Source organism: Varanus komodoensis, unplaced genomic scaffold (genome assembly GCF_004798865.1).
Source record: "Varanus komodoensis strain SLA01 unplaced genomic scaffold, ASM479886v1 scaffold25, whole genome shotgun sequence".
Classification (NCBI taxonomy): domain Eukaryota; kingdom Metazoa; phylum Chordata; class Lepidosauria; order Squamata; family Varanidae; genus Varanus; species Varanus komodoensis.
The window spans coordinates 6215692-6242749 of NW_025335661.1; the positions used below are offsets into that span (position 1 = coordinate 6215692).

The window sequence follows — 27058 nt, forward strand, 5'->3', positions numbered from 1 at the left end:
CATTTCTCCTCATCCCAACGCATAACCTTTAATCCAACCCATCCAACTTATTTAGATGTTATATTTATATGCCACCTTTTTGCCTTTCAAGGAACTCAAGAAGGCTTTCATAATTGTCTTCTTCCTCTCAGTCTTATTCTCACAACAGCTCTGTAAGATAGGCTGGGCTGAGAGCCTGTGACTGGCCCAAAGTCACCCAGTTGGCTCCGTGGCTTAGTGGGGACTAGAACCCTGATCTCCCAAGTCCCAGCCCTGCACTCTTAACCACTCCCCCACACTGGCTTAACCACACTACACAGGTTTGTCATTTGATAACTGTCACCACGTCAACAGACCACATGCAGCACCCATAGCAGGCACAGAAAAGGCTCTGCCCTGCCTCCCCCGCCATGCCCTTCCATTGCTGCTGCTAAGCTCTCCCTCAATAATATTTATGGCATTCTGGGATCTGATTTGTGGGCATTGGTTCTGATTTTAATTTCCATCGCAAACCATTTATCTGCTTTAATAAACCTAAACATAGCCTTAAAAGCGACCAAGACCTAAAGATCTGATCCTCCATCCAGCCCCAACAGCCCCTGATCATGTGCAACCACTTCAAAGTTGCTGTATCAAGTCAGTAATTGTAACATTGCTTCAAAATATTTAAGCTAGAGGCCAGTCGTCGCGTGTCCCATTTACAGTCAGCATCTGTCCTCTAATTCCATTAGAGTACAAAGCAAAAATGTTTCCCAAATCTCACAAACAGGAAAAGCATCACCCAGCTAAAAAGGCAGGCAGAATCAGCTTCAGCTTCTTAGTTACTGAGCAGGGCTTTTGTGTTCATCTCTTTCTTTTCTCAACCACCCCCCTTCCTCGAGCCTGCAACACACACACCCCTTAAAATAGGGGTGGCTGAAGAAATTGCACTAATGTGAGCCTCAGGCAAAGAAGAAATAAAGAGAGGGGAGGGAGGGCTTGGCCAAGATGAAAGTGAGTGAGAAAGAAAGGAGGCAATTTAGTCAGCTCCAGCTTGAATTGCGCTCTCACTGAAGCCAAGGGTAGAGGGTTGGGGTGTGCGGAGCTCTTTGGCATCGTGCACATGACTGGGGAACAATTCGTGACCATGCCTGCAGGCCAATTCCACTGGGCCAGAGAACAGAGGGTGCTATTCAGGCACTGAGCAGGAGGAGTCATCCCAATCAACAGCAGTGCCTCCCAAGCACATGCTTCGGATCAAATAGCTAGTAGGCCTACTGGAGGCCACAGTCTTTTCCTTTTGACCAGAGCCACCATTTTTGGCTGAAACCACCATCTCACAAAGTTTACAACAAATAGCAGGGAGGTCTACAGATAGGCCAGGGGAACACAAGCGCCACTCAGTTGTCTCCACAACATAAGGAACCTGTTCTATCACAATGCGCCACATTAATGTTTCTCCAAATCAACACAAATGTTTCTCTTCCCGTTTTATTTCTTTACAGCCTCTATACAATAAAAGTATCCACATGCAACATGAGACTTGGCATAGACTTTGTATGCCATGCATTAGCACAAGTGGCTTCTAGCATAACATAACTCTCTTACATTGCTATAAGTAGCAATGGCACCTCTGACTGTTTAGTGCTCTCCCCTTTCCTGAACACTGAATATTATCCTTTGGAGTCCATGATATTATTTATTTGGGGATCTTTGTAGTAAATTATCAATTTAAAATGTCCAAGCGTACAAGGTATTGTAGAGCCACGAGAAAGCACTCTCTGTAGTGTACCCGATTCACAGCAGCATGCCTGCAGCCACCTTCTGCATGACCACCCCAGTCTTAAGCACCATTTGCCAGCCTGATCTATGGGCTGCCTGAATACACTCTGAGCTCATGCCAAAAAACAAGGGTTTCCAACCCTGGCACAGATGTCCTACATGCATTACTGCAGAGGCATAATGGCCACTTAGTTGTGGTTCATCCCAAGCTGTTTTGATAACATTCAAATGTCTGGTATAGAATGAAAAAGGCCAATCGCATGGGTCCATCACACAGTGCTCACCTAGCCAAGAGCAGTAGCAATTATTGGGCAGGAAGGATCCACAAACTCTATGCCATTCATGCAGTGCTAGACCCTTAACTGTCATCCCAGCAGTATGTGATGAAGTCATAAACCACAGTCGCCAAATCAGAGCAGGGTGGGAAATAGCTCTACAGATGTTTGAGGCTTCAGCACCCAGCATTCCTGGCCATTGCCCATGCTGGCATTGAGTTCCTGACAGCTGAAGATCCAGGCAGCCTGCAAGCTGCCTTCCACCCATTCTTGTCCTACACGCTTGCTGAAACATATGAAGGACTCTTACATGTATGTGACTCACATGGTTAGAAGTTGAGGCAACCAGCTGAAAACTCTAATAGTCTACTCTTTCCCCAGATGCCCAGTATGTAGTTACTCTAAGCAGCTGCAGAGTGAAGCCACATGAAGTATCCCTGGGTAAAAGCGGCATGTGCATCCCCTAAATGAAGTTGGGGCAGCTCCTCAACTTAGAAGGATAGGCTTGCTGATATGCATCCCAAAATAATTTACAGCATATATTATAACATGTAATAGTCATAATATAACAATCACATCATATAACAGCAATCTTAAACTGAGATCCTAAATAGCCCAACTTAAAGTTAATCAATCAAAACCTTGTTGATTTGCCAAAAAAGAAATAACAATCAGTAAACTTACAGTCCAAGGAAACGGAGAAGCACATAAAAGCCAACATTAATAATAATCTCATCCATAGCTTTCGCAACCAATAGCATTAGTTTGAAGAGACTGAAATCTAATCATAGCTTGCTTAAAAATGTAACATTCCTTAGAACAAGGAATATAATTTGTCTATTTAGAAACAAGTCCTACTAGGTTCATCTTTGGCTAAAAAGACCTACTAGGCCTAGAATACAATTTCAACCTGAATCCTGATGAATTGCCAGATCTCTGATCCCATATTGACTCTTAGCTCTGACAACTAAGAAGTCAGTTTTACTAAAGGCTATTTTCACTTAAATATGTTTGGGATCATTTCTAAATCAGAATAAATTCTTGTACTCTGCTAAAGTACCTGTGTTTCCCATCATGATTCCCTTTTGTTGGTATATACTCTAATAGACCAAATCATGAGAGAGCATTACTAAATATAAAATTATGGAGCAATCCTACACATCTACTTAGAAATAAATCCTATTTACTCAGTAGGACTTACTTCCAGACGGTGGTCTTTGGGCACATGTACCCAGTCCTACAGCTCCTAGCTGGACTTTATCTAAACACATATAAGATTGTGCCCTTAAAGAGCTATTTCTTATACATTTGAATGAGGGCCTTTTTCCCCAGATCACTTGGGACTACCAAGGTGCTAGGGAAAATGGAGGACTTAGGCCCCATTAGGAGTGGGGTGTGGTTGTGGTGGGTGGAATGGGAGCGGAGGCTAGTATAGCCCATGCATTAAAAGGAAAACTCTGGTTTCTGTATAGCTTTGGAATGGCACTGGGTCCAAGTCTTATTTCCTCATTGTTTGCTAGAAATATGCAATTGGATCATCATAAAACAAGAGACTGAATGCAGTGGTGCAATCACACTCTGATCCATCATGACTAAGAAAGCAAACAGAAAGACTCGGTCACAATGTGGGAGTCTACCAACCCATTTCATGGATTATCTGAAGGTCTTCCATTCTGAAAAAATGTATATATTTATCATCTTAACATTCCGTCCTTCCTCCATGGAGTTCATGGTGGATTTCATTTTATCTGAATAATAATAACCCTGCAAGGTAAGTTAGGCTACGTAATACTGATTGCCGAAAATAACAAGTCAAAAGTTGAACTGGAATTTTCCATGTCTAAACTAAATCCAACATCTCAGCCCATAGAATAGTTTTCTTTTACCTGGTGTTCTTCAGATGCATTGGACTGGAATTCCCAGAAGCTGGGAGTTCTTGGAATGCAAGCCAACATGTCTAGAGGGCACCAGGTTGGGAAATGCGGCACAAGAAAGAACTGGCTGTATGTAAAGTCGAGAGGGTATATTTCTTTACTCTTCTTTCTCTATTTCCTGATAACGTCCCCAAATTGCCAACTGCTTACACATTAAGAAGTATTTTCTTACTCAGCTATGAACATTAGAAGTAACTGATTAAGTACTGAGTATCAGCAAACTCTGCTGATAAACTAATAAAGAATTTACACTTCATAATTCACTATAGAGTGCAAGAATAGCTTTTCAGATTTTCAAGAAAAATATGTGATCTGCTTCCACCTTAATTCCTCTCTTCCTAGACTACTACATATCTGAGATCAAAAAGCTAACATGAAAAATAGCACTATGCATAAAGTTTCCTGCTCCATATTTGACATTGCACAAGGGCTATTTATTAAAAATATTTGGAGATACAGAAAACCAAATCTTACCAGAATTTATATAGCTCCCTCCATAACCCCCTTAAATGTATGCACACACATGCACACACTTTTCATATCCCTAGCATTTCCACCACAGAATAAATGAGAACCAACAACAAGCCCAATCACAGATCATGGCCTTCATAAAAGGAAGTTCAGACTATTCTCCTACACACGCCTGTCTATGAGGAAGCCCCAGTTCAGTTGCATGTCCGAATGAACATGCATAGCTTGCTGAAAGTTTCTTAAAGATGAATACAAAAGGTGATTCTCTAAGCATAAATCCACTGACACTGATCCTGTTGAACATTTAGAATCAGTACTTGATATGAATATTGCACTAAAATTTCTCAGTTCTGTCAAGACTTAGAGAGTTCACGATCTTCCATTTTCCCAATTGTTATTACTTGTTTTTGTTGCTGCTGTTATCTTCGGAAGGGTTAAAAGTGACACTTCCAAAGCAGAAGAAAACAAAAGGCAGTGTTTTCAATATGGTTTAAACAAGTACTTCCATATTTTTGCCAATATAAAATCGTAATACTTTCAGTCATCCATTTTAATACCTCATGGTTATGATTAAACTTATTCAAAACAAAAATCCATAGTTTCGAAGTTCCTCCAGTTGAGGAGATACGCATCATCAAATGCCAAAAACATTTTCATATTCATATTATAAAATACATACACAAAGAAATGAGGTGGTTCCAGTGTTCTTGAGGTATAGCACCAAAACTGACACTAGCCCAACACCAAGGCATGTCAATCCAAAGTCTGTTTAATTTCAGTTAGTAGGGTAAATTTTCAAATAAATGTGTTCAAAATTAGGGTGTGTGAAAGAAAACCAGCACAGGCACAGACATAATAATGCAACTAACTTGGGGATCACAACCATTGGATCAAACTACAAAGTGCAGAGCCATTTTTGAAACGGTATTAGCCATTAACATGGGTCATTTCTTCCCAAGCCCATCCTTCTGTTGGCACATTTTATTCTGGTGTTTACGATTTACTGAATGGAAAGCTACATTTAGAGCAAAGGATAAGACCTCCTGATCACTGACCAAACTGCCTTAAAAAAAAAAAAGCACCCTCTCCATAAACAGTATTTTTTTTCTATGCAAATTTCTGACATTTAAAAAAAAACACTGTGAAGCTCTCCTTTAATCCCTAGTAGGCTTGAGGGTGTTTCACTCCCCTACCCTCCCTCTTCTTTCCTTTTACAATGCAGAAGGATACTATAGTCTTAAAGAATGGGTTCAGTTGTCTATCCTGAAAGGCTGTCGGCATCTCTAGCCGTCTAGAAAGGCTAGAAACATTTTGTAGGTGAAAATAGCCACTTTTTCCACGGTAGAGAGTCCATAAAACTCCTCAGAGCATTGGCTATTGGGGCTCATTGAATAATTCATCCCTCATTGCAAGCCCATAATGTCTTTTCTGGGCCCATTGTGGGGCCTGTTTTCTCTTCTTTTCTCCTTGAATTATAAAAAGGTTGCCTTCTTTTGTCCACATCAAGCTGCTGCTAGCTGAACCTTTGTCTGGCCAAAGCTAAAGTGTGAGTTTCAATGGACTCTCCCTCCTTTGTCTTCCAAGTTCATCTCCAAGTGTAGATTGTGTAGAGAAGGCCTTCTTTGTAAAAGCTGGAAAAGTTGTACAAATGTTTGACCAGCTCATTTGGTGCTTTTTGTCTCCTGGTCTCCAGGGCCTATGGGTGGATGTGCAGGGCAAGCTTTGGAGGAGGAGTGCAAGGGGAACCTCAAACAACAAGTCACCCAGCACCGGCAACAGCCTGTCTGCTGACCCAAGCAACAAGCTCTTGGAAAACCACTCCCAATATCAAAAGAAAGGCAACAACCTGTAGAGGACTGAGCGGAGTATCTCCCTTCACTTCTGCAGCAACTAAAACATGGATCGATAATAGAAAGAAGGAAGCAAGCAAGCAAGCAAGCAAGCAAGCAAGCAAGCTATGGAACAAATTAAAATCTATCCTGTTCCATGATCCAAACTACATTTACTTGGAAATCAGTCCCACTGATTTCAATGAGCCTTTTTTTCTAGTACAGCCAATGTGAACAGTTGAAATGGCATGTGCTCTGACAAGTTAGGAATTATTCTGAACAAACATCCTTAGGAGAGGATGTGTGTGCTCCAAATCACAACCCTGGGATAATTCTTAAATCAAGTTATTTCTAAGCATTTTCAAACAGCATTTCATGCACTTTTTAAACATTTCCTTCACGTCCTTTCAAACTGCAAACCGAGGCATAATTCCCATTGAGTTCAATGGAACTTGCTTCTGGGCTGGCATGCCAAACACTGGACCACACAAGCATATTTCTCTCTCATTTTTCTCCTAGCCCTTGTGAGCATAAATTTGGAAGTTCGGCAAAGCGATAATCAAAAGCCTTTGAAAGGGAGCAGTCCTAGTGGCAAAATACATCAGCTATGCCAATGCCTCAACCCGAAACTGGTTTACGTAGAAGTAAGCTCCTCTGAAATGCGTAGTGATCGGGACTTCAAGACATTACTTTATTGACTGGATCTCTTTATTGACTTGAAGCCCTTAGGGAAAAAGGGCAGGATCACGACCTTCTCTCAGGGACTTCCCCCTCCCTTCTCTCCCCCCCCCCTTTATTTAATGACTTCAGCTTGACTAACCCAAAATACTGCTTCGATTTAAGGACACAGAGGGGATGGGACTAAACAGGGTCGGCCACACGATTGAGCAACTTGCTTTTCACGACTGAGTTCAGACAACGAACCTCCCCCTCCGCTCCTCTTTTTCCCCCTACTGAGAGCCTCTTTTCCCCGATTTGAGAACTCTTCACAAATAACTTCTATTGAATGCCCTGAAATTCGAAAACGGGGAAAGGAATGGCGGGGGGGATGAAAGACAGGACTGAAAGCCTTATCTCATTCTGAGCGCACGCACTCGAGCACACTTGTCGATCACAGCCTCAAGTTCATAACTACCCTACCTCTAATTCGCATTTCCAAGGATGCAAGGATGCACTTTTACAAGTTGGATACGGGACTAAATTTCTCGTGCATGGCTTGTGAGGACGGCAACATAAGATCCTAATTCTCATTCGCTCGCTCTCTCGCACAGACACACGCATGCACTTTTTGGTTGTTGGTCCTTTCCCATTTTTCTTTCTCTGCCTCCGCCGGCTCATTTAGGGACGAAAAGAATGGGATCGGGCATTTCTGACCGATGCAATGCATTGCTGCCAGGTGCCCTGTTTAGGGCTTGTTCCGGCTTTTATCTGCGTGTTTGGTTTGTGTTTTAAATTTGGGAAGGTTAACTGTCCGTCTCTGCCTCTTCGAAATGCGCTGTGGATTAAAACCCAGCTCGATGCCTGTTCCCCGTGAAGTTCAATGCTGCGTGCTCGCGGGCACTGTGAATAAGACGGGACGGTCGCCTCCGCGCAAGATGCGAAGGTTGCGATCTTATACACGATTCCTTAAGAGTAAGCTATATAGAACTCGAGCGAGCGTGCTTGTGGGTAGAGGGGCAAGGACTGCACTTGGGAGGAAGCCAGTAAAAATCGCTGGCCTCCCGACGGGTCAACCCCATGCACATTTCCTCGGAAGTCGTTCCTAAAGGGGCTCACTCCATGTGCTCAGAATGGCGGTCAGCTCACGCACTTTCACACACCGAAACGGGCGGCGCTCGCACGCCTCAGTCCCGCGCCTAAACGCAGGAGCTGATCCTCAAGCGCACCAACAAGAGATCGGCTCCCGTGACTTCGCAGCAGCCGCGGCGTCATCGCACACACGACGCAAGAAGACAGACCTACTGGTTTGGGCGAACCTTGCTCCTGCACTCATCCTCTAAGCGGCCATAGATTTTCAGTTCCCTGTCAGCATGTTAATTCGCAACAGACCTCACACAACTGCCTTCCTAGTGATGAGTGGAGAGAGGAAGCGGAGAGTAAACCAAACCTGCTTAGTAGGTTCAGGCTGTCATTTTTCCATTCCGTGTCCTGTGCAGATTAGTTTGAGAGTAACTCTCAGTGCCGGTTAAAGATCAGGCGATGATCCGAATTGCAGTTGTCTGGAGCAGCCTTCCCCCATCCTGGTGACCTCTGAGCGTGATTGACTACAATTCCCAGCATCCCCCGATGCTGGGAGTAGTAATTCAATACACCTAGACTGCACCAGGTTGGGAAAGGCTACCATAGAAGCTTATTAGGTGGAAGCAGCTGAACTTGCTTCTAAGTAAAGAGAAGGTAGTGCAACTTGGCAGCCATCCCACATAAATCGAAAACGCTCTTGTTTCCTCTCAGAAATAATTCCCCTTGAGTTTAATGGGTTATGCAGGCTGATGACTGAGCTTAGGATTCCAGCCTGCGATTCTAGCGCACTGAGTTGAGGAAGCCCCCTTACCCTAACCTTGTACCTAATTGGACTTTATGCTAAAAAAATAACGGCCACGAACCCACACGGATTTCAGGGTGTTTGTATGTCATTGAATTCAGTGGGACTTGAAGAGCCCGCAAAAATATGAACCAGTAAGGAGCTGAATATCTGAGGTGAGAACTGCTCTTAAAACCAGTGGCCGCAGTCATTGCTGGGGTTGCCGCTTCTCTTCCCTGCCTTGAAGAGCTGACAGGCAGAAAATTCACAAATGAAGAACTTTGCTTACCGCCACAGCCCACGGTTTGCCTGCTTTCATTTCTTTGTGTTCGTCTGGCTCCTGTGTCCAGCATTCAACACAGGGATAGAGCAAGCAGCAACAAATCGGGCAACCCTACCAATGGTTCCCTGTGCTGTTAGAACCATGGAGGCCTTCTTTCCGTCCACCCACAGAAAAAGTTCCACCAGTCCCAAGCAGATTTTGCATTTCTTAAGAGTTCGTGTAGCCTTGGATAGTCACTTGGTTTTCCTGGATGAAATGATAGTCCAAATCCCATGGGCAATGAAAGTCTGCATAACTTCAGCTAAGTCCAAAGCCACTGAATGCTGCCACACTTCCAAAGACTGCTGCTTAAGATGGGTGGACATCATAATCATCTTTTGATACCTACTTGCTTCAAAGAGAGATGCTCAGAGACCAATGGAATGAAGAAAATACTCTAACTCAAGTAATCAGAGTAATGCTCTAATACTCACACTCTAACTCAACATGATGCCTTCCAAATGAGTTGAACCATAATTCCCATCATCCTGGAGATGATAAGACTTGTAGTAAAACATATCTGCAGTACATTAGATTGAGGAATGATACAAATGAATGTCAGCAATTGCCACCATCTCTTAGCCAACTGTTCCTTGACCAGGAAAGCTTGTACGAACTCCAAGGTGCCATTTGCAAACTGATCCTGCATTCACAAAAAGTTGCTCCCACCCCACTCATTTTTGCAACCACAACGAGGCCTTGGTCTTCAACATCTACGAGACCCAAGTTCTTCTCCAACCATTTCTCAGGTTCGACACAACAGAGATAAGACCCACTAGTTCTCCTTTCCCAATGCGATCTCCGGGATCTCCCACTCCCAACTTCCCCGAGCTTTAATTTGAAAGAAATCGAAAAGAGCTGGAGAAGCCTAGTTCACTCTTTTGACCTCACAAAACTGCTTGCCACCAACAGCCTCCACAGTTCACATGACCAAGGGTTTTCTTTTCCTTGCCAGAAAACCAGCCAAAGGCTCTGATCACATTTGCAATATATTTTAAATAGAATCAACTCCCCCCGTCCCCAATAAGCACTCACGCTCACCGTCCCACCTGTCCCTACCTCTTTCACTGAGGATGCCATCGATGCTGTGTTTGGCCTTCTTCTCACTCTCCTCTACTTCCTTCCTCTCCAGGTCGGCTTCTTCTTCTTCTCCTTTCCCAAATTTGCTTCTCAAAATACGGCTGATGGAGCTCACTTTGGAAAGAGTGGTGGGGAGAGAGAAGAGGGTAGACAGGACTGAAGCAGGAGCTTGGAGAAGAAGGCAACAGCAGTGGACTGGTTTGGGCCTTTATTGGCATAGAGGTGGAAGGAAAACAGCATTTCCCCCAGGATACTAGAAGTAGCTCTGGGAATGCACTTGGAAAACTTAGGCTCAAATCCCTTCTGTTTGTTTGATGGCAAATATTAGTTGTATTTCTGCTGCCCCTAATTATGATGTAAATGTGTTTGCAGTTTAGGAATATTTTGTCCATTTTGTCCATATGATTGCAAACACGGACCAAAATGTTCATATTCCAATTTTTTAAAAATGAGGGACAGTGTAGACTTGTTTTCCTCCAAGAAAAAATATTTTAGGATTCAAACACTCTTTAAAAGTATGTAGCAAAACCATTCAAACAAGAGGAAATCCAGCCCTACCGTCTAATTAAACCCAACTGAAATGGGGGGCGGGGGGGGGGGAGAAATGATACTCTAGGTCAAACAAGTTTACTCAGGAAGGTTGTAGTAGTAAAGTGGGATACAGTCTCCTGTAGAAATCACTCGGTCTTACCTCAAAAAAAAAAAAAAAAACCACTGGGAGGATCGGGATCTTGAACAACTTAAGACTGCAGTTTTGCATCTCGTTCTTATGCAGATTTTCCCCCCAGAGGCAAGTCTCACTGTGTCCAGTGGTATTTATTCCAAAAGAAATGCGGACAGGGACTGCAGACTGAAACTTGTTTATTTCAGTGTAGCTGTGCCCTTATTCCAAAATAACAGAGAGCTGAGGTGGTTACTGAAGTGATGGACCTTGAACACATCTGCCTGATAGGGGACTAGACACCCCCCCCCAAAAAAATCCATTACCATAGTTCTATAAATCTTGTCCATGGGCTGGTGAAGTTTGGGGTGAAGTTCAGTTTACATCCAGATCTCCCATTTATCAAGAGTGGTTGAGAATCAAATGGTTAAAACTGGGCACTCTCTGCTAAGCTAAGCAGGAACTCATCAAGGTTAGGAAAACTAAGCCTCTAAGGTTGCCCAAGTCAGTACACTGCCTTGAGAAGATTTTGCACTAAAACATCGCCGAAGGAACTACCCTGTCCAGGGGAATGTAGATTCTCTTTGGGGCTACCACCATTCAGTCCATCACGTTCCCACGCTCTTCCCTGCCCCACACATCATTATCTGAGATCCTGAAGAGACTACGATCCACAACTGAGGACAGTTCAGTGTAAACCTCCCAGACTTTTCAGACTGGGAATTCTCAAGAAAGCACCAGTGGCTGGTGCTAGAGGAAGCATCAACCTGCAGGGTGGAAAACAAACCCGAACCACCACTTATGGCTTGGGTATGGTAAAGTCCCCTTCTACTTCCTATGTGCACTGGTATTTGTTTCTTATAAATTGCACCGATTTTTAAAAGTATTTGTTTTTCTAGTTCCCAGCCTGCTAAACAATCCCTTCCTCGGAATCTCTCCGAGAGCAAAGAAATTGAGAGAGAGAGAGGGAGGGAGAGAGAGAGAGAGATCAGAGCGGGAAAGCTATGCCGGCTGTTAATTAAAAGCAAGCCTTCTCACCCCCTATGCTACATACATGTGTTTTAGATGGTGCTTAATCGGATCTCCCAGATTTATGAACACAGGAAAATGACAAGTCATGAAGATCACTTGTCTTCTCTGAACAACGGAACACTAGTACAACAAGCAGCCCCCTCCCACGCGCTCTCATGTTCCGCGGTCTCCTTCCCTCTTTTCTTTCAGGCGGTGCCTCGAAGATAAACTCGCATCTTGGACACTCATCCGCCAAGCTGATCAGACCCCACCAGGGACCTTAAACGCCTGTCCTCTGCCACTGCATCAGCCCGTCTGATGTCTACGAAGGCAGGCTCTGGAGGACGCGCGCGCACGGCGATCTGCAGCCCAGGGATTTCGGCGACAACGTTAAATGCGTGCACTCGATGCGAGACGGTTCCTTGGAAAAGCACGCCCAGTAATAACCCTTGACTGCAATCCTACCCCTTTCCTGGGAGTAATTTCTGTTGGACTCGAAGAGACTGACTTCGAAGAAGGCAAGAAAGCTTAACCTCTTAATAAATCGACGGCCACATGCGCTTCTACATGGTGAACAGGAGGCAAGCCCAGAGAAGTGAAGCTGCAATCCCAAATCCATTCCCTGGGGAATCAGGACCACTGGACATAATAGAACATGCTTCGGAAGAAACCTGCAGAGGCCTGAGTCATCCGTTGGACTTGCTTCCGAAAAAAATCTGCTTCGACTTGGACTGCTAAATACGATGAGGAAAAGAAGTTCTTTTGAGAAGTATCGGGACTGTCCTCTAAGAAATTAGTGCAGCTGAAGCGGGCACAGGTACTTTTGGGACTGGGTGCTAATTCCACTGAAGTTTTAAAGAGGACTAGCGTGTTTACACAGAGGGGTTCTAATGGGGTCAGTGTCGGTTCATTGCCAAACAAGGCTCCCATCTAAATCTCACTTTCCTGGGAGCTAGTACAGGCCTACCATTGAAGCAAACTGAATTAACTTCCACATCAGAAAAGAACTGAGGCCGGAGTATCAATGCTAGACGTCGCAGAACTATGCAGAACTCGACTGAAACGGCTGGACTCGAATGCCCCAGGTGGCCCCTCTGTGGACTTACCTGAAGGCACGGTGTTTCTGTCGCACACGCCGTCCTTCAGCAACTTGTCCCGGATTTCCCAGCTAAACATGCCCGCGTTCTCCCGCTTGTATTCCTCGATTTTCTTCTCGACATCCGGCGTTGTCACCTGCTTTAATGGAAAAGGGGGAAAAGACCCAGAAAGAACAAAGTTTGTACACTTTGTGGTGGGATAAAAGAAGGAAGGAAGGAAGAAAAACAGAAAGCAAAGCACAAAGGAAAGCGAAATAGCACCGAGGAGTTGCAAATCTGGCGTTTGTTATGAATGCGATCGCTTGGAACGGACGCTGCGGAAAGTCAGGACAAAATCTAGTATCGTTTCTTAATAATACTTCATCTCATCAGCTTTTCAAGTAGACTCTGGAATGTCGGTTTGACGTAGAACAGCTGAGGCACAGATCTGCAATGGCTGGCCTGCGCTTTTAACATTAACAGCCCCCTCCATAAATACATCTGATCCTCATGGGGGAAGGGAGAAGGCGGAATTCCCGATCGCTATTCGCACGTTGAAAAACAGAAATACGCCTCTGTGTGTAATGTAAAATTGACCAGGGTGCAGCGAAGAACATGGGCGCCGCACTTCTCATGCGCGCAGGACAGCTCCCTCCCCATCCTAAAGCCATCATTTGACAAGAGAGGCCCACTGAAAATCCATGGGTCCATTTCAAAACAATGCGCTCGAGGGAAATAAACATAAAATGCCAACAGCGGGATTGGTTTTGGAAAAGCGGAGAATGGAAGTAGCGGATGGAAAAGAGATCTAGTTCATTTAATGACGGAACGCCTTAAAAGGAGTTCCAAAAGTTTATTGAAACTTATTGCCAATGAAAACCTCCAACAGAAATTCCCAAAAAGTGTGAGGGTTTGTCTTGATAGGCCCCAGGTAGATCACAACGATGATTACAATCAGAAATGCTGTATGCTTGCCTTGAAAATATTTTTTTTTAATCAAACTTTCAAATTATTTTAGAAAGCGCAAAAGTAATATAAAATACTGTTTATTTTCTGAAGTTTAAACCTATGAATTCCTTCACTCTTTAAGGAGATCCCTGGAAGGGTTGGAAAAGAAACACGAAATCAAGATAAAAGTTTAAAAGGCGAAAAGTGTTGTGTCTGTGCTAAGGGAAACTTCTTTTCTTTACCTTAAAATCCGATTACACACGATGTGGCTCCTTCTGCATAAAAATGTGTTCCATATTGGGATTTTTTATCTTTATACACTAGAAGGGCTGCAGAGGAGGAGTAGAAGTGGAGGGGACACTGGATTCCCAAGCACTATTACTTAGAAGCGGACCAATTTATTTACATGGCAGTTTATTTCCAAAGAATCTGTCCTGGGTCAAAATGGCAATACAGTGCATTAGCAGAAACTAAATGAAAATCGATTAGATAGATACAGAAAGAGGTTAACTACAACTGCAGTTTCTCTTAGGCTTAGTTCCCTCTCATCAACGATCCAAAATCCATTCAGTGCCAGCATTCATTGGCTCGCTACTCCCAAGGCTAGGACCAGACCTATTGGTGCCTGACTTCTTTATGTAAAGTGGCTTAGGGCACAATTGCATACGTGTTTAAACAGAAAAAAGGCCTACGGTTCCCACTATCCCTCCAGCCAGCCGTACCAGCTGGGGGGAAATGGGATGTTAGGACTTTCTTCTGCCTTGGATATGCGTAAGATTGCACCTCTAGGGTTCTGGCCACCAACAGGTTCACAGCAGACTTGTGCGGGGAAAGGAGCAGGAGGGGACTTTTTCAGGGTTAAATTTCCTCAGGCCTACACAGAAGCATTAGATTGGAGGTGGAAGACCTGCACATCAAAATGAGTGTGGGAAGTATATATCGCTCTGTGGAGTCGTGGCTTTCCACGGAACTGGGGGAGGGGTGTGTGAACAGGGAGGACCAAGCCATGGAGAAGGAGAATGGAAGAAGGCAGAAGAAAGTGCATTTCCGTCTGTGGCAGTCCTGTGTGAAGAAATAGATGGTTCATACCCCAATACTTCATCTAAGAAGGGCTTGGGGAGCAAGTATACCAACCGAGTTTCCTGCACGTGTGTCTGTGAGGAGACAAAGAAGACTTCACTGGTTGATCTTGCATTTCAGAGACCGAGACGCTTCCATTGAGCACCTTCTCCCACATTCTTTACTTCTTTGTATTAATAGAAAATATTGCGGTTTTCTCATTCCACAAACCCACAATCACTATTACAGATTATTACAAACTCCAGCGTGCCCATATGCAGGCACTGGAAGAGGGGTGGGGGAAGGAAATCACATTTTTAGGCCCTTTGATTGACTTGATTGTGAGTTCATTCCATACGGACTGGACGTGGCCCAAATGCTTCCCAGAACCGGGATTCCCAAGCTGGACGCAGAGACGAGGCCCCTTTCCTCACCTTGGGTTTGCTGCCCCCGATGGCTCCCGGCCGGATGGAGCCGGTCTCCTGGTACCTGCAGAGGATCTTGGAGACGCAGCCGTGCGACACCCGCAGCTGGCGAGAGATGACGCATGGCCGGATGCCGTGGTGGGCCATCTCCACGATCTTGTGGCGGATGTGGTTGGGCAGAGGCCTGCCATTGATAAAAACTCCCCCGAGCTGATTGACTCGCCCTTGGCCCAGGGGAGTCGACACTGGACAGAGAGAAGACAAAGAAGAGGGGGCTTGTTTGGGGTTGGCCGGGGATCCCGATTCGCTTCCTCGCTCGCATGCAACGAATGGGAACAGTATATCCATGCCCGCAACTGCACCCAGGCACACGCACGAGGCAGGCACAGCTTGGGCTTCCCGTACCTTTAGCAGGACATATTTAGCTTGGCATATCATAAACACAGTTATTCAGAATTTCTTAATGCTAGATTAGTGACTTTGTGACATAATTTCTTGACACAATTGCTAAACAGGGGTACAAGTGTGGGCACTCATACCCTTTTAATACAGAGTTCTGGACAGAGTGGGCCTTATAATCCTCGTTTCAAACTGGGGATAGCCTAAGCAGAAGTTAGTGCATATTCTTGATCATGGTCATCGCACCTTGTAGTACAAAGGTGAAACCTTGAGTCAACTCTGTATAGACCATTGGTGGCACTTACTTCCAACTGAGCATGTTTAGAATTTTAGTTAAATAACTTTAACTCTCTCACTTTTTAAAATCTAGACTATTCTAGGCAGGGTTTCAAACCCTTCGAAGCACGGGGCAATTGATATCCAGGAGTCTTTGGCTACCAAAGATTGCTGCTTCTTTTAAATATCACTCCGTCTCTAAAGATGGAAAGCATGCTGTGTCGACAAGGGCTTCTGTGTATTCTTTCTTCCTCCCCATGAAAACAAGTTGAGGAAAAAGAAATTGGATTTGGTTTTTTTTTTTTTAAAGAAAGAAAGAGGGTAAATATAAGAACTAGCCACTTGTAATGTTTTGTAATTTTGCTCTCTTGATGCTCTACATTAAACTACATTAATTACCTCCACTCCAGAGCCTCTGTATCTAGAGCAAGAAGATAAACATTAAGCATTTGTAAACTAGTATCTAGGAATCCCTTAGAGTGTGACAATCTGAGTAAACCATAAATTGAATCTCAGAGTAGACCCACTGAAAGTAATAGGCCAATTTACTCATGACTTAAGTATTCATCAGTTCCAATGTTGATTGATACCAACTTGTTAACTACTCTGGATCATGTTGGAAGGAAGAGAGAAAGGTAGCCTGCATCTGAGAAGGGAATCGAAATGCTGATAAATAGGAAATAGAAGTGGAAAAAATGCTACATCCATCTGACCAATCTGAATTGAAGGAATGTTGGTGAAAAACAGATTTTAAAAAAATAGTTTATTTTCCTGTCCTTCTCTCTGTGCACCAGTACTCATTTTGTACATATCCACAATGTCATAAAGCAATTTGAGTAATATTGCTCTCTGTTTCCTTGCCACTTTTAATTTTTCCCCCAGTTGGCTGAGAGGTTGCCACTTTCTTACCTCCCACATGATATAATAACTACAAAAAGATTCCACCTGTTTTTGTGCTCTGTCCTGGTGGGGATGGGAGGAGGAAAGTTTCCCCATTTTTATCAGATAATAATTAATGTGGGAGAAACCATGCCAACATCCTAGTAGAGTCAGCTAAAACTCAAGGAAAAATGAGTACTCCCCTGTTCACAAATGTCAGCATGAATCTTGGTGCCTGTATCAGAGCTTTGCCTAGATGACTTTCATGAAATATATATAAAGAAAAAGGGACCCAAGGGATTGGCAGAAGAGGCAGCATGGAGTAAGAGTTTGGCTGGAATAAGAAGCATTTTTGAAGCAGTTGATCAATATGAACCTACTTTTACTATGCCATACCATTAGCTGTACTAGAGAGGGCTGCTAGTTTTGTGGTGGCAATATTAAGCACTAGCAAACGCTACTTCAAGCAATGTAAGGTAGACCTAGACAGACAGAAGGCCTAGTCCTGTACTCTGAATGAGTTATAGATTTGGAATTGTGATTTTGTTACTGGCCTTGTTTACCTGTACAGGTATCTTTTCCCACCTAGGTGAACTTCTAACCTCACTGGCATAAGGTGGACATTGACTAGTATAGAGTTGGAATTGCCTCTGCCTTTTCAGAAGATATACCTGGTTTTTCTCTTTCCTCTTCTCTACCCTACAACCTCCTTCAAGAAACGGTCAAGAAAACCAGTGTAGACAACTCGTAGCTGGGACTATTGGATGATGAGTTATTCCTTTGTACACTTTTCTGTGCTGTTGAGGCTAGGTAATCCTAAACAGGCTTACTTGGAGAGAAGCCCCGTTAATTCCGGAGCCCCGTTAATTTCGGTGTCACCCTTTTCCTCCAAGTAAGTGAGCTTACGGTGCTACCTGAAATCTACTTCTTGGTCACTGCCTCATCGTTTTTAAGCATGTTAAGAGACGTAGCTTCCCTCGATTCTGCTAAGGCACCGGTCCGATTGCGCAGCCATGCACATTTGATCACAAAAGCAGGGCGAAAGTTCGCTCGCTCACTCGCTCGCTGGTTCTTTTTTTCTTCAAAGGTTTCTCTTCCCCCCCGGACTCCCACTCCACGGTCTTACCTTCTAATGGGAACCCGCTGCGAGGATAATTCTGTCCCGGAGCTGGTCGCATCATCCTTGGGACAGCTCCACCCAGAGTTGTCATTTTGGACACAGCTTGATTTTCTTAAACGTATTATATCCAGGTATTGCGGAGGAGTAGGAGGAAGAGGAGGAGGAGGAGGAGAAAGATCAGTTCTGCTAGGATATCCGCACAGAACAAGGCAGGGAGTTTTGATTTAATATGTATATATTTAAAAAGGAAAAGAGAGGGATACAATTATTGAAAGCAGGGAAGGAGGACCTTTTCCCCCTCTCTGTCAATACAACGTGATCTCGCAAAGCAAAGAAGCAGCAGACAGCGAAACAGGAGCGGAAGAGGAGAAAGGAAAGTTTTGCCCCGAGAAGTGGGACTCGCGAACAGCTGAAGCAGCGGCAAGGAGAGCCGCGAGCTGCTGGCCCCTGCCCTGGGATGAGCTCCCTTGGATAGAGACCGGGCTTGAGTGGCAGGAATGATTCCTTCCTGTTGTTGATACGGAGTGAAAGGAAACTCCGCTCCGGAGTATTTATTAGTTCTTTCACCCCAAGCTTCCTTAGGATCTCTGCGCCGCGATTGGCCAGCGAGGAGACTGTCCCGTCTGGAGAAGGCTGGAGCTGATTGGACGAAAGCGCCAACTTTCTCTTCTCATCATTGCCACCGAAGGGCTCCGGCTTAGGAGTGTGACCCAGGATTTGCCTCTCTTCCCTTGATAAAGTGTCTTTTCTTGCAGATAATGGCTGGTCAGGAGAAAATGCAGGAGGAGCAAGGGAGAGAAAAGCAGTTGGGGGCGTCCAGTCCTTCCCCGCTTCTTCTTCTTCTTCTTCTTCTCCTCCTCCTCCTCTTTTTCTACAACTTTTCTTGGCACAATGCCACGGTGGAGGAGATTACAGTAAGGAAGTGGCCTGTCTCTTGCATGGCTTAGAGTCAGCGTCTTTCTCTGCCTCTCTCTTTCTGGCCACCTTTCCTTTCGTTTTCTGGGAGGTGGTAAACGTTGAGATGTGCGTGTTTGCTTGGGAGAAATGCAAGCAAAACTTCAGGCATTTCTCCTGAGACGATCCTTTGTCTTTCAAACTCCAGACTGGATTCCCCTGGGCGTGTGTCTGGTATCCAACAAAACTCTCTCCTCTTTCCCCTCCCCCTCTCCTCCCTTCCCCTCCTCCCCCCCCCCCCCTTCTTCTGTGTCCAACTTTGCGAATTTTCAGTTGCCCGGGGGGGGGGGGGGGGATCCCTCTTTCGTGCGATCAGATCTACTTAAAAGAAAGAGACAAGACAACAAAACAAGAAAAACGGCCATCTCCGTGGATCCCAAAAGGGGATTCTTACTTTAAAAGCGGACAAGATAGGTACGATTCTCTAAACGTGTGTTTATGTGACCTGGTGCTCGTGTGCGTGTGCGTGTGACACGCACACATACACAGAGAAAATCTCCTATATATGTTAGTGAACTTTGCTAAGAAGCAGTTCTTCCCAGGAATTTATTGTAGCATTGAAACTAAACTGCTGGGGGGGGGGGGATAAAAGGGGGGTTGTTTTGTTTTGTTTTTTAAAGAAAAAAAAAAGAAAAGAACAGAAAAGACTGACTAGGAGTTGAAATGACCACAGCAGGATATGACGCCAGGAGTGTTGTAAAGACTGTCTGTCTTTAAAGAAGGTACTATTGTGCATGTCCTTTTATTTATAACTTGGTAAGTGCCAGCAAACTCGCCTCCTTTACACTCTGAAGTGCGAGCCTGGCTTTCCACAGTGCTCTTTTTTTATTTGCAATAGTCTATTCAGTAACTGTCAGTCTCAAGCCCCAAGTTATTCAAGACCTTAATCAATCAAAGGGATGAGAATCGCTCAGGTTTTTTTTCTTCCTCCTTTGAAATAAAAGAAACAATGAAATTTAGGCTTAAGGTCTCTTTCCCTCTCCCTTTTAAGATACATTTCGAAATTATTATTTTTTAAAGAAAAATCGACTTGTTCATCATATTGTCCTGAAATGAAAACTCATCAGAAACTATAGAATAGAGTAAAAGCAAACTTTAGAAAGGCAGCTCTGCCCCCTAGTATACACCCACACACAACCAACAAGAAGTAATAATTGAAAAGAATTCCTGGTGCAAAATTGGTTTAGTATACTTTGAAAGCCTTTGAAAAGATTTCAAAACTATGAGAGGTAACTAATTATTATGATTTTTAAAAAGCTGTATAGGAAAAAAAGATTTTTTGTTTTTGTTTTTCAACAATTTTGTTTTAATGATTAAAAAGTGTTATGGCCACTGGATCTCTGGATGCAGGTCATTACAGAAAACAGTCTTATAAACAAAACAGCACATCATTATAATTAAGTTTCCAATGCATGCATGTGATTAAAAAACAGTATTTTAAAAAATGTTACAAAATGTTAAGAACATCCTGAAAAACAATAAGCCGCACTTAGAAGTGGAGGGTAGGGGGGTTGTGGCCCTAAAGAAAATAGATACTTTATAAAAGTTGAAGGAGAAGAAATAAAACTCATGGGTGGGGGGGTGTTTTCTTCAGCTAAACAACAAGTCTAATGAATTCATGACCCTTACTCCCAACTAGTGTATTTAGGATAGGAAGGGCTAGTAGTTTCTTCTATCATACATGTCCTCTGAAAACTAACTAGATCTGGGAATTGCATCAGAATAGAATAGGAATTGTCTCTCAAAAGACATATTATCCCTTTTCAGATAATCTCGAGTCAGTATGCACTTTTCACACAGTGTGCCAAATTATACAGTTGTTGCTTGTTTCTTCTAAAAAAAACTGTCCTAAAGTTTTGTTTGGACAATCTTATTTGCCACTAACCATTGCATTTAGGAGTAAATGAGTGAACTTTTAAGGAATGTATCTTTGGAAGGTTTCAGGTGTTTAGGAGAAATCTTGAAGGGCAGATGGAATTTTTTGGATTTCGAACTGATAAGCAAAACCCATTTCCCCCCTTAGAAACAAGTCCATTGAGCAAACTAAATTTCAGCTCAGGCTGAAAGCCATAATTTGATCACACAGAGATGCTAAATTGTCAGTTTAATGCTTCTCAGAAGTAAGCCACATTTATTTATTTATTGAGTTTATTGGGACATTTGCAGGTATGTGTGTATGAGATTGCAATCCTGGTGATTTTCAATTGCACAGGGACATTTTTTAATTATCTGTTTTTCTTTGTGTGTAATACTCATTATTTGTTAATACACGCACACAGATAAATTATAAAGCCATGTAAGCATTGTCACTGACAGAATGCACTCAAGTATTCCTATTGGAGAGGAGAGAACTATTATTCCAAAATAAATGATTTTTATGGATCGAGGTCTATGAAGATCCATATGCAACCCAGTGCTGTACACGTTTACTCCAAAGTAAGTTCTGCTGAATTACATGAGGTTTCCTCTCAAGTAGCTGTGCATATGAAGGCAGCCCTTATTTATACTTTGGCTGGTGTGCTCCTGATTAGTTAAAGGTAACATCTTCAGACCAGGGGCCAGCTTCTTCATCATCTTACAGAGCCGGCTCTTGATCCATCAGGTCTCCTCAACAGCGCATTTAAAAAGCAAACCCTCTTTGATTTCCTTGGAGTTTAGCTGGGTAGGAGATATTGAGAAGTTGTAAATGTGATATATCATTTCTCTGCCTTGTACTGTTTTAGAAAGAAAATGGCTATAATTTCCTATTAGTTCCACCTCAATTACATTTTATTGCATCCTTTATTACTCCCACTACCCAGATCTATATTCTTCTTCTTCTTCTCCTCTCTCTCTCTCTCTCTCTCTCTCTCTCTCTCTCTCTCTCTGTGTGTGTGTGTGTGTGTGCGCGCGCGCGCGCGCGCGCGCACCCGCGCATGTATGTATGCATGACAAATTCATAACATTTTGCACCCCAAAGAAGGAACATTCTCAAGCCAGGCTGAGATCTGCATAAACTCAATTCAGAGCTGATTTTTGCTGTCCTGCACAGCAAACCTGAGCTATTTCTCTTTTGGACATAATCCACCAAGAAGTTCTATTACTCAGCCCCAGTCCTCCACCCAGTTCATATTAACGTATTGGCATTAATATGAACTGCAGTGGTGTTCTTTGCACAAGTTTGACTCATTCCTAAAACAACTTGTGACCACCACTGTCCTTTAATTAACCTTTAATGAGCTTGTTTCCTGCTCCGGTGTCCAACACAACCAAAGCTCACGTAAAAAGAATTTGCCTCAAACACTTCTAAAATTCAAGTTCTTGAGCCATTCATTTAAATCTGTCTATACAAAAGAACTCAGGATTATAAAGACATAAGGAATGTGCCCCATCTATTTCACTTACAGTGAAACTGAAGCTTTCAGTTCTGTCCAATGAAAAGGATTATTCAGTCCATGTATACTCAGAAGTCAGTTCAATGAGACGCCTAGGTATATATAAGATTGCAGCCTGAGTTAGTTTAGGGTAAGAGTCTTGAGTCTAAGAACACAAGAAGAGCGGTGTCAGGCCTGTCTTGACAAAGATTCTGTTTTCACCCTAGCCAACCTGATCCCTATGGAGGAACCTTCATGAGCACAATAGCCCAGGTACCCGTATCTAAGAGGGAGCAGTCCTGTGGATGCTTAGACAGAAAAACAATCTGTGATTCCTTGATGTAGGTTGTAGGGTCTTTACTTACCACCAGGAGCTCTGCCTAAATTGCATCCCTGGAAAGAAAGTAATGAACAGAAACTAATGTTGGTAGCAGAATGTAAGTACTACCATTAAGGCTGCAATCCTCAAAGCAAACTTCTTTGAGTTTAGTGGAATTTACTTTTGAGTAAAGCTTTCTAGGATTGCGCAGATGAAATCCTGTGCATACTGACTGGAAAGCAAGATCCACTGAAATGGGATTTCTATTTAAGTATGAAGAGTCTGCTGTAAGTCCACTATCCTCCGGCTGCTTATCATGAAATAAGGCACACTGAACCCAGTTGTATGTATTTCCTAATCAACACGTTTGCTTAACAGACTGTGGATTGGACTGGCTGACTCTGTAGGAAAAGGGAACTGGGTGGCTCAGTTTCATCGCCACCCTATTCTCAGTAACTTGGGTGCAGCCCGCTTTTCACCCAGCCAGGCAAGTTCCACAGGACACGGAGGGTATGTCTCAACCATGGGGTGGGGCAATCGGGCATTTTCCAGCTCTTTGGCTCCTGTGTGGCTATTGCTGTCCCTTGCTGGCTTTGGCTGGACCTTCTGTAGCACCACTGACATTAAGATGTCTTCCAGTTCAACCTCATGGGTGGTGCCAGGCGCAAAGCAACTTTGCTGAATGCCTCCATACAGAGGAGCTTGGCTGAAGCTGTAGTTTCTAATTGGAACATTATTAGCCTTTAGACCCTGCCGAGCACAATAAGAGGTGGTGGGGGAGGATCTCCAACACTACACTGCATGTAGGGTAATAGCTCAGCATGCCAAAATGCCAGCAGGTTTCTGCAAGATATACGTGGCCTAAAATCATGACTTGTATTCAAGACTCAAACTCAATTAACTAGATTTTAAAAGAAAATGAGCATGTGAAATCACCAATGGAAACTTTAATTATATTCTTATTGTTTTGTCAGATTTGCTTGTTCAAAAAATAAGTAAACATATTTAGAACTCATTTGCTATCAAGGTGAGTACAGTGCAACCCAAGTTATGCACTTTGAAAGCTCCATCAGAGTCAACATGAGACAGGCAGGCACTAAACCTTCTCCCTCTAAAATCAGTATGTCTTAAAGTGAAAACTTAACAACATGTGCTAGAGCTCAGTAGAAGGTAATTCAGAGTAAATGTGCATAGACTGCACCTCACGACTGTGTTTAGCTATATAGCAGCTACTGTTCCTATTCTGAAAACTGCAAAGCTTGCATCCTCCAGAAAAAGTAATTGATTTATACACTGTAATCCCTGAGAAAGAAATTCAGGATAAAAACCACAAGCTAGATGTTATAGGCAGAAGGTTTGTTAAGATTCAAACGACCCCACCCTAATTACGTCTTATGTGAAATCTTACCAAAATCTATGACCACAGCTATGGAAAAAAATCCTTTTGTGGAGCTTCAAATAAGATCTGGATTTTGAAGATGTTCTGAAAATTTTGTTACAATTGTCTAGAAACTGTGTAAATCAAGAGTCCTTAGAATCAGTAAGAATTCTGTCCTGGACTTGAGCAATAGAAGGGGCAGATAGGAGATAGAGATACCACTTTCTAAAGCAAGAAGGAAGGGTATAAAGTTGCGGTTTCTTGGTCCTATGAATGGCAGGCCTCACAATTGTTCCAAGTGAGGGCAACGATGAGCTCGCTGCTAGATGGAGACATAGAGATCTCTCTTCGTTAATTCCCATAGGACAAAGTAGGCCTATCCTTCCAATGCTGTGCATAGCAAATCGTCGACTATACATTTCTTACACAACCAGACGTTCCTTTCACGGCACACAATGAAACGAGTTTCATGGGGATTCAGAACTGCCCCATCAACCAGAAAGTTGCCAGGCAGGCCTCACAATTGTTCCAAGTGAGGGCAACGATGAGCTCGCTGCTAGATGGAGACATAGAGATCTCTCTTCGTTAATTCCCATAGGACAAAGTAGGCCTATCCTTCCAATGCTGTGCATAGCAAATCGTCGACTATACATTTCTTACACAACCAGACGTTCCTTTCACGGCACACAATGAAACGAGTTTCATGGGGATTCAGAACTGCCCCATCAACCAGAAAGTTGCCAAACCAGGAAGGGGGGTGGTGGAGTGGGGAAAAGAGAAAGAGCAAGAGAGAGGTGAAAAGGAGAAACAGAATGTATAGATGATACTGCATTCGGCTGAGCGAGAGATGCAACAGCTCTTTTACTCTTGCCCACACAGTGACTGGTAATAACATGGTGAATCAAAATGCCAAGTCCTTGGTAAAACAGTGGTCTCTAAGAAGGAGCCCTCATTTCTCTGGGATTTCTCTTGCCTAGTCATCAAGTGAATGACTAAAATGATGACACACTTTCTCTCGCCAGGAGAAAAATGGGGAAAGTTTGAGAGACTCCCATTGGTGGAATCGGCTCTTTCCCAGCGTTCCATAGGCTGGCTTGCCTCCCTTGGAATTCTCAGACCACTTTCTCCTCGCAACATGAATGGCTTCCCCGCTGCGCATAAAAATCATGTTTTCAAGCCACCAGCAGATACTGTGGTCCCGATCCTGTCCCGGATGTTTGGCTGAAGGACGGGCAACCTGGGGCCTGTGGCTTTTCATTCCCCCAAGAGAGGACAAAAAGTCCCTTGGCTTTCCCCTGTCCGGGAACTGTTCACATTCCAGGCAAATGATTAGCCACGAATGCCTGGACCCCCATATTAGCCCAGCGGAGAGGATTTCACGCCTTTCCAGTGGAAATAGCTAAAAATGCTCCTGCTAATTATAGAGCTCTTCCAGGCCAGGTGCACTTTTAATTGGATTAGTAAGTGCTCTATATTAAACCTGCCGCACATCAAATGGGCAGGGAAAATTAGGGCTATTAACAACACCCAGGCAATTATTTATGGACGGTAACATTAGTATGTTTCTCCCCTCTTAGTGGGAAAAATATCAATTATGCTATTTAGCAAGGATTCTTGATCCTGCACCCAGCCCCCCCCCCCCCGCCCCCAATATACTCGGAAGCTTTCCTATTGCTGTTTCTCAAGAACTTCTAAAAAAGATCCACCATGAAGGCACTTCTAAGCTGTTTGGGACAAGAATAACCTGCTAATCCCACCACCACTCCTTAGAGCTGTTTTAGGGTGTGTTTTGTTTTTGTAAAGAATTATTTCAGGGGCTTGCTTGAAAGCTCCCCTGAATTGCAGGGGGACTTGTTTGTGGATAGCACACTTTGGATCTGGCTGGAAAACTGCGAAGAGAAGAGTGTAAACAAGGAAGGAAAAAACAGGCGTGGAATGACTGGTGGAGGAGAAAGATTCAGTAACAGACCGGGCAGATTCATAACCCAGGAATAAAATTCTGGAACTTGCCTTTCTTTGCTATACAACCCACTTAGAATGCGCTTCTGCGAAAGTTAAGCACTTTGTCTCAATGGAGTTGGGTATGTGCCGAGATTTCTCTCTTTTAATCGATGCTTAACAAAGGTTGCCCTTGCCTGGATCCTGCCTTTATAAGATTGGGGTTTATTCCTTATACCTTTATAAGATAAGCAATTTCCTTTGCTTTACTTGCTGGGCTTGCTAGTTCTCTTTCCCATACTTAATAAAGGACCGATTTTGTTTGCGCTTGTGCTTTATGCCTTATCTTAAGTAATTTCCTGCTTTTGTATCACAAGATATGGACTCACCGCAAATAAAATCGGTAGAAAATTTGGGCATATAGGATGAAGAACTGTATGAACGTAAGCCCGCACGTCTGCTATATACGGATGCCTACCTTTCTTCCACGCTGTGTAAAATGAGTTCATTTTGGTGGGCTTCTGTTTAATTTGTAGAAAAGCTCACTGCATCCCGAAGGAAAGTGTACCTTAATGACTAGTAGAAGGAAACAATGCCACTACATGAACGAGAGAAATCGGGCATTTCCGTGCTGGTGAAAACAAAAGGACCATAAATAAATATGGACCACTCCATGTTGGATCTTTGTCTCAGGTTAGGAAAAGCAACTGAAAGTAACTTTGAAGAGCTCTCCGCGCTTTGCGGGGAGGAGGATACATTTAATAGTGCCATCGTAGCACTGAAGGAAATCCACTGTGTTCAGTGGGGTTTATTCCCTTATAAATGCATTCAAGATTGTAGCCTATGGGACTCGATGGTTTAATAATTAAAACACACACAAATAGACCTAAGAGTCAGCTGAAGGTTGGAGGCATAGTTTTAAGCACTGGTTGTGCCACTTCCTTCAGTGTGTATGACTCCCAAAACAATCCTGTGCACAGTTACCAGGGTCTAAGTCCAACTGGAAATAAGTTGGACTTACCTCTGAGTAGTACAGGTTGAACAGTTAGTTCTCAGGCAAGCAGAGTGAGCCTCATGTTGAAAGAAAGTA

General features: G+C 43.6%; 1 protein-coding gene across 4 annotated transcripts in view; it reads right to left on the minus strand.

The window, feature by feature from the left end:
* Positions 1 to 18117, minus strand: part of PAX3 (paired box 3) — a 121871-nt gene extending 103754 nt beyond the window's left edge. For 3 of the 4 annotated variants that reach the window (XM_044432905.1, XM_044432903.1, XM_044432906.1), the window contains exons 1-4: positions 18033 to 18117; positions 15362 to 15597; positions 12951 to 13080; positions 10152 to 10286 (exon numbers count right to left, since the gene is read on the minus strand). In XM_044432905.1, coding sequence (XP_044288840.1) covers positions 10152 to 10286; positions 12951 to 13080; positions 15362 to 15597; positions 18033 to 18117 — 586 coding nt within the window. The remainder of the gene's footprint in view (positions 1 to 10151; positions 10287 to 12950; positions 13081 to 15361; positions 15598 to 18032) is intronic. The other variant, XM_044432904.1, reaches the window with a different exon arrangement.
* Between the last annotated feature and the right edge of the window lie 8941 nt (positions 18118 to 27058).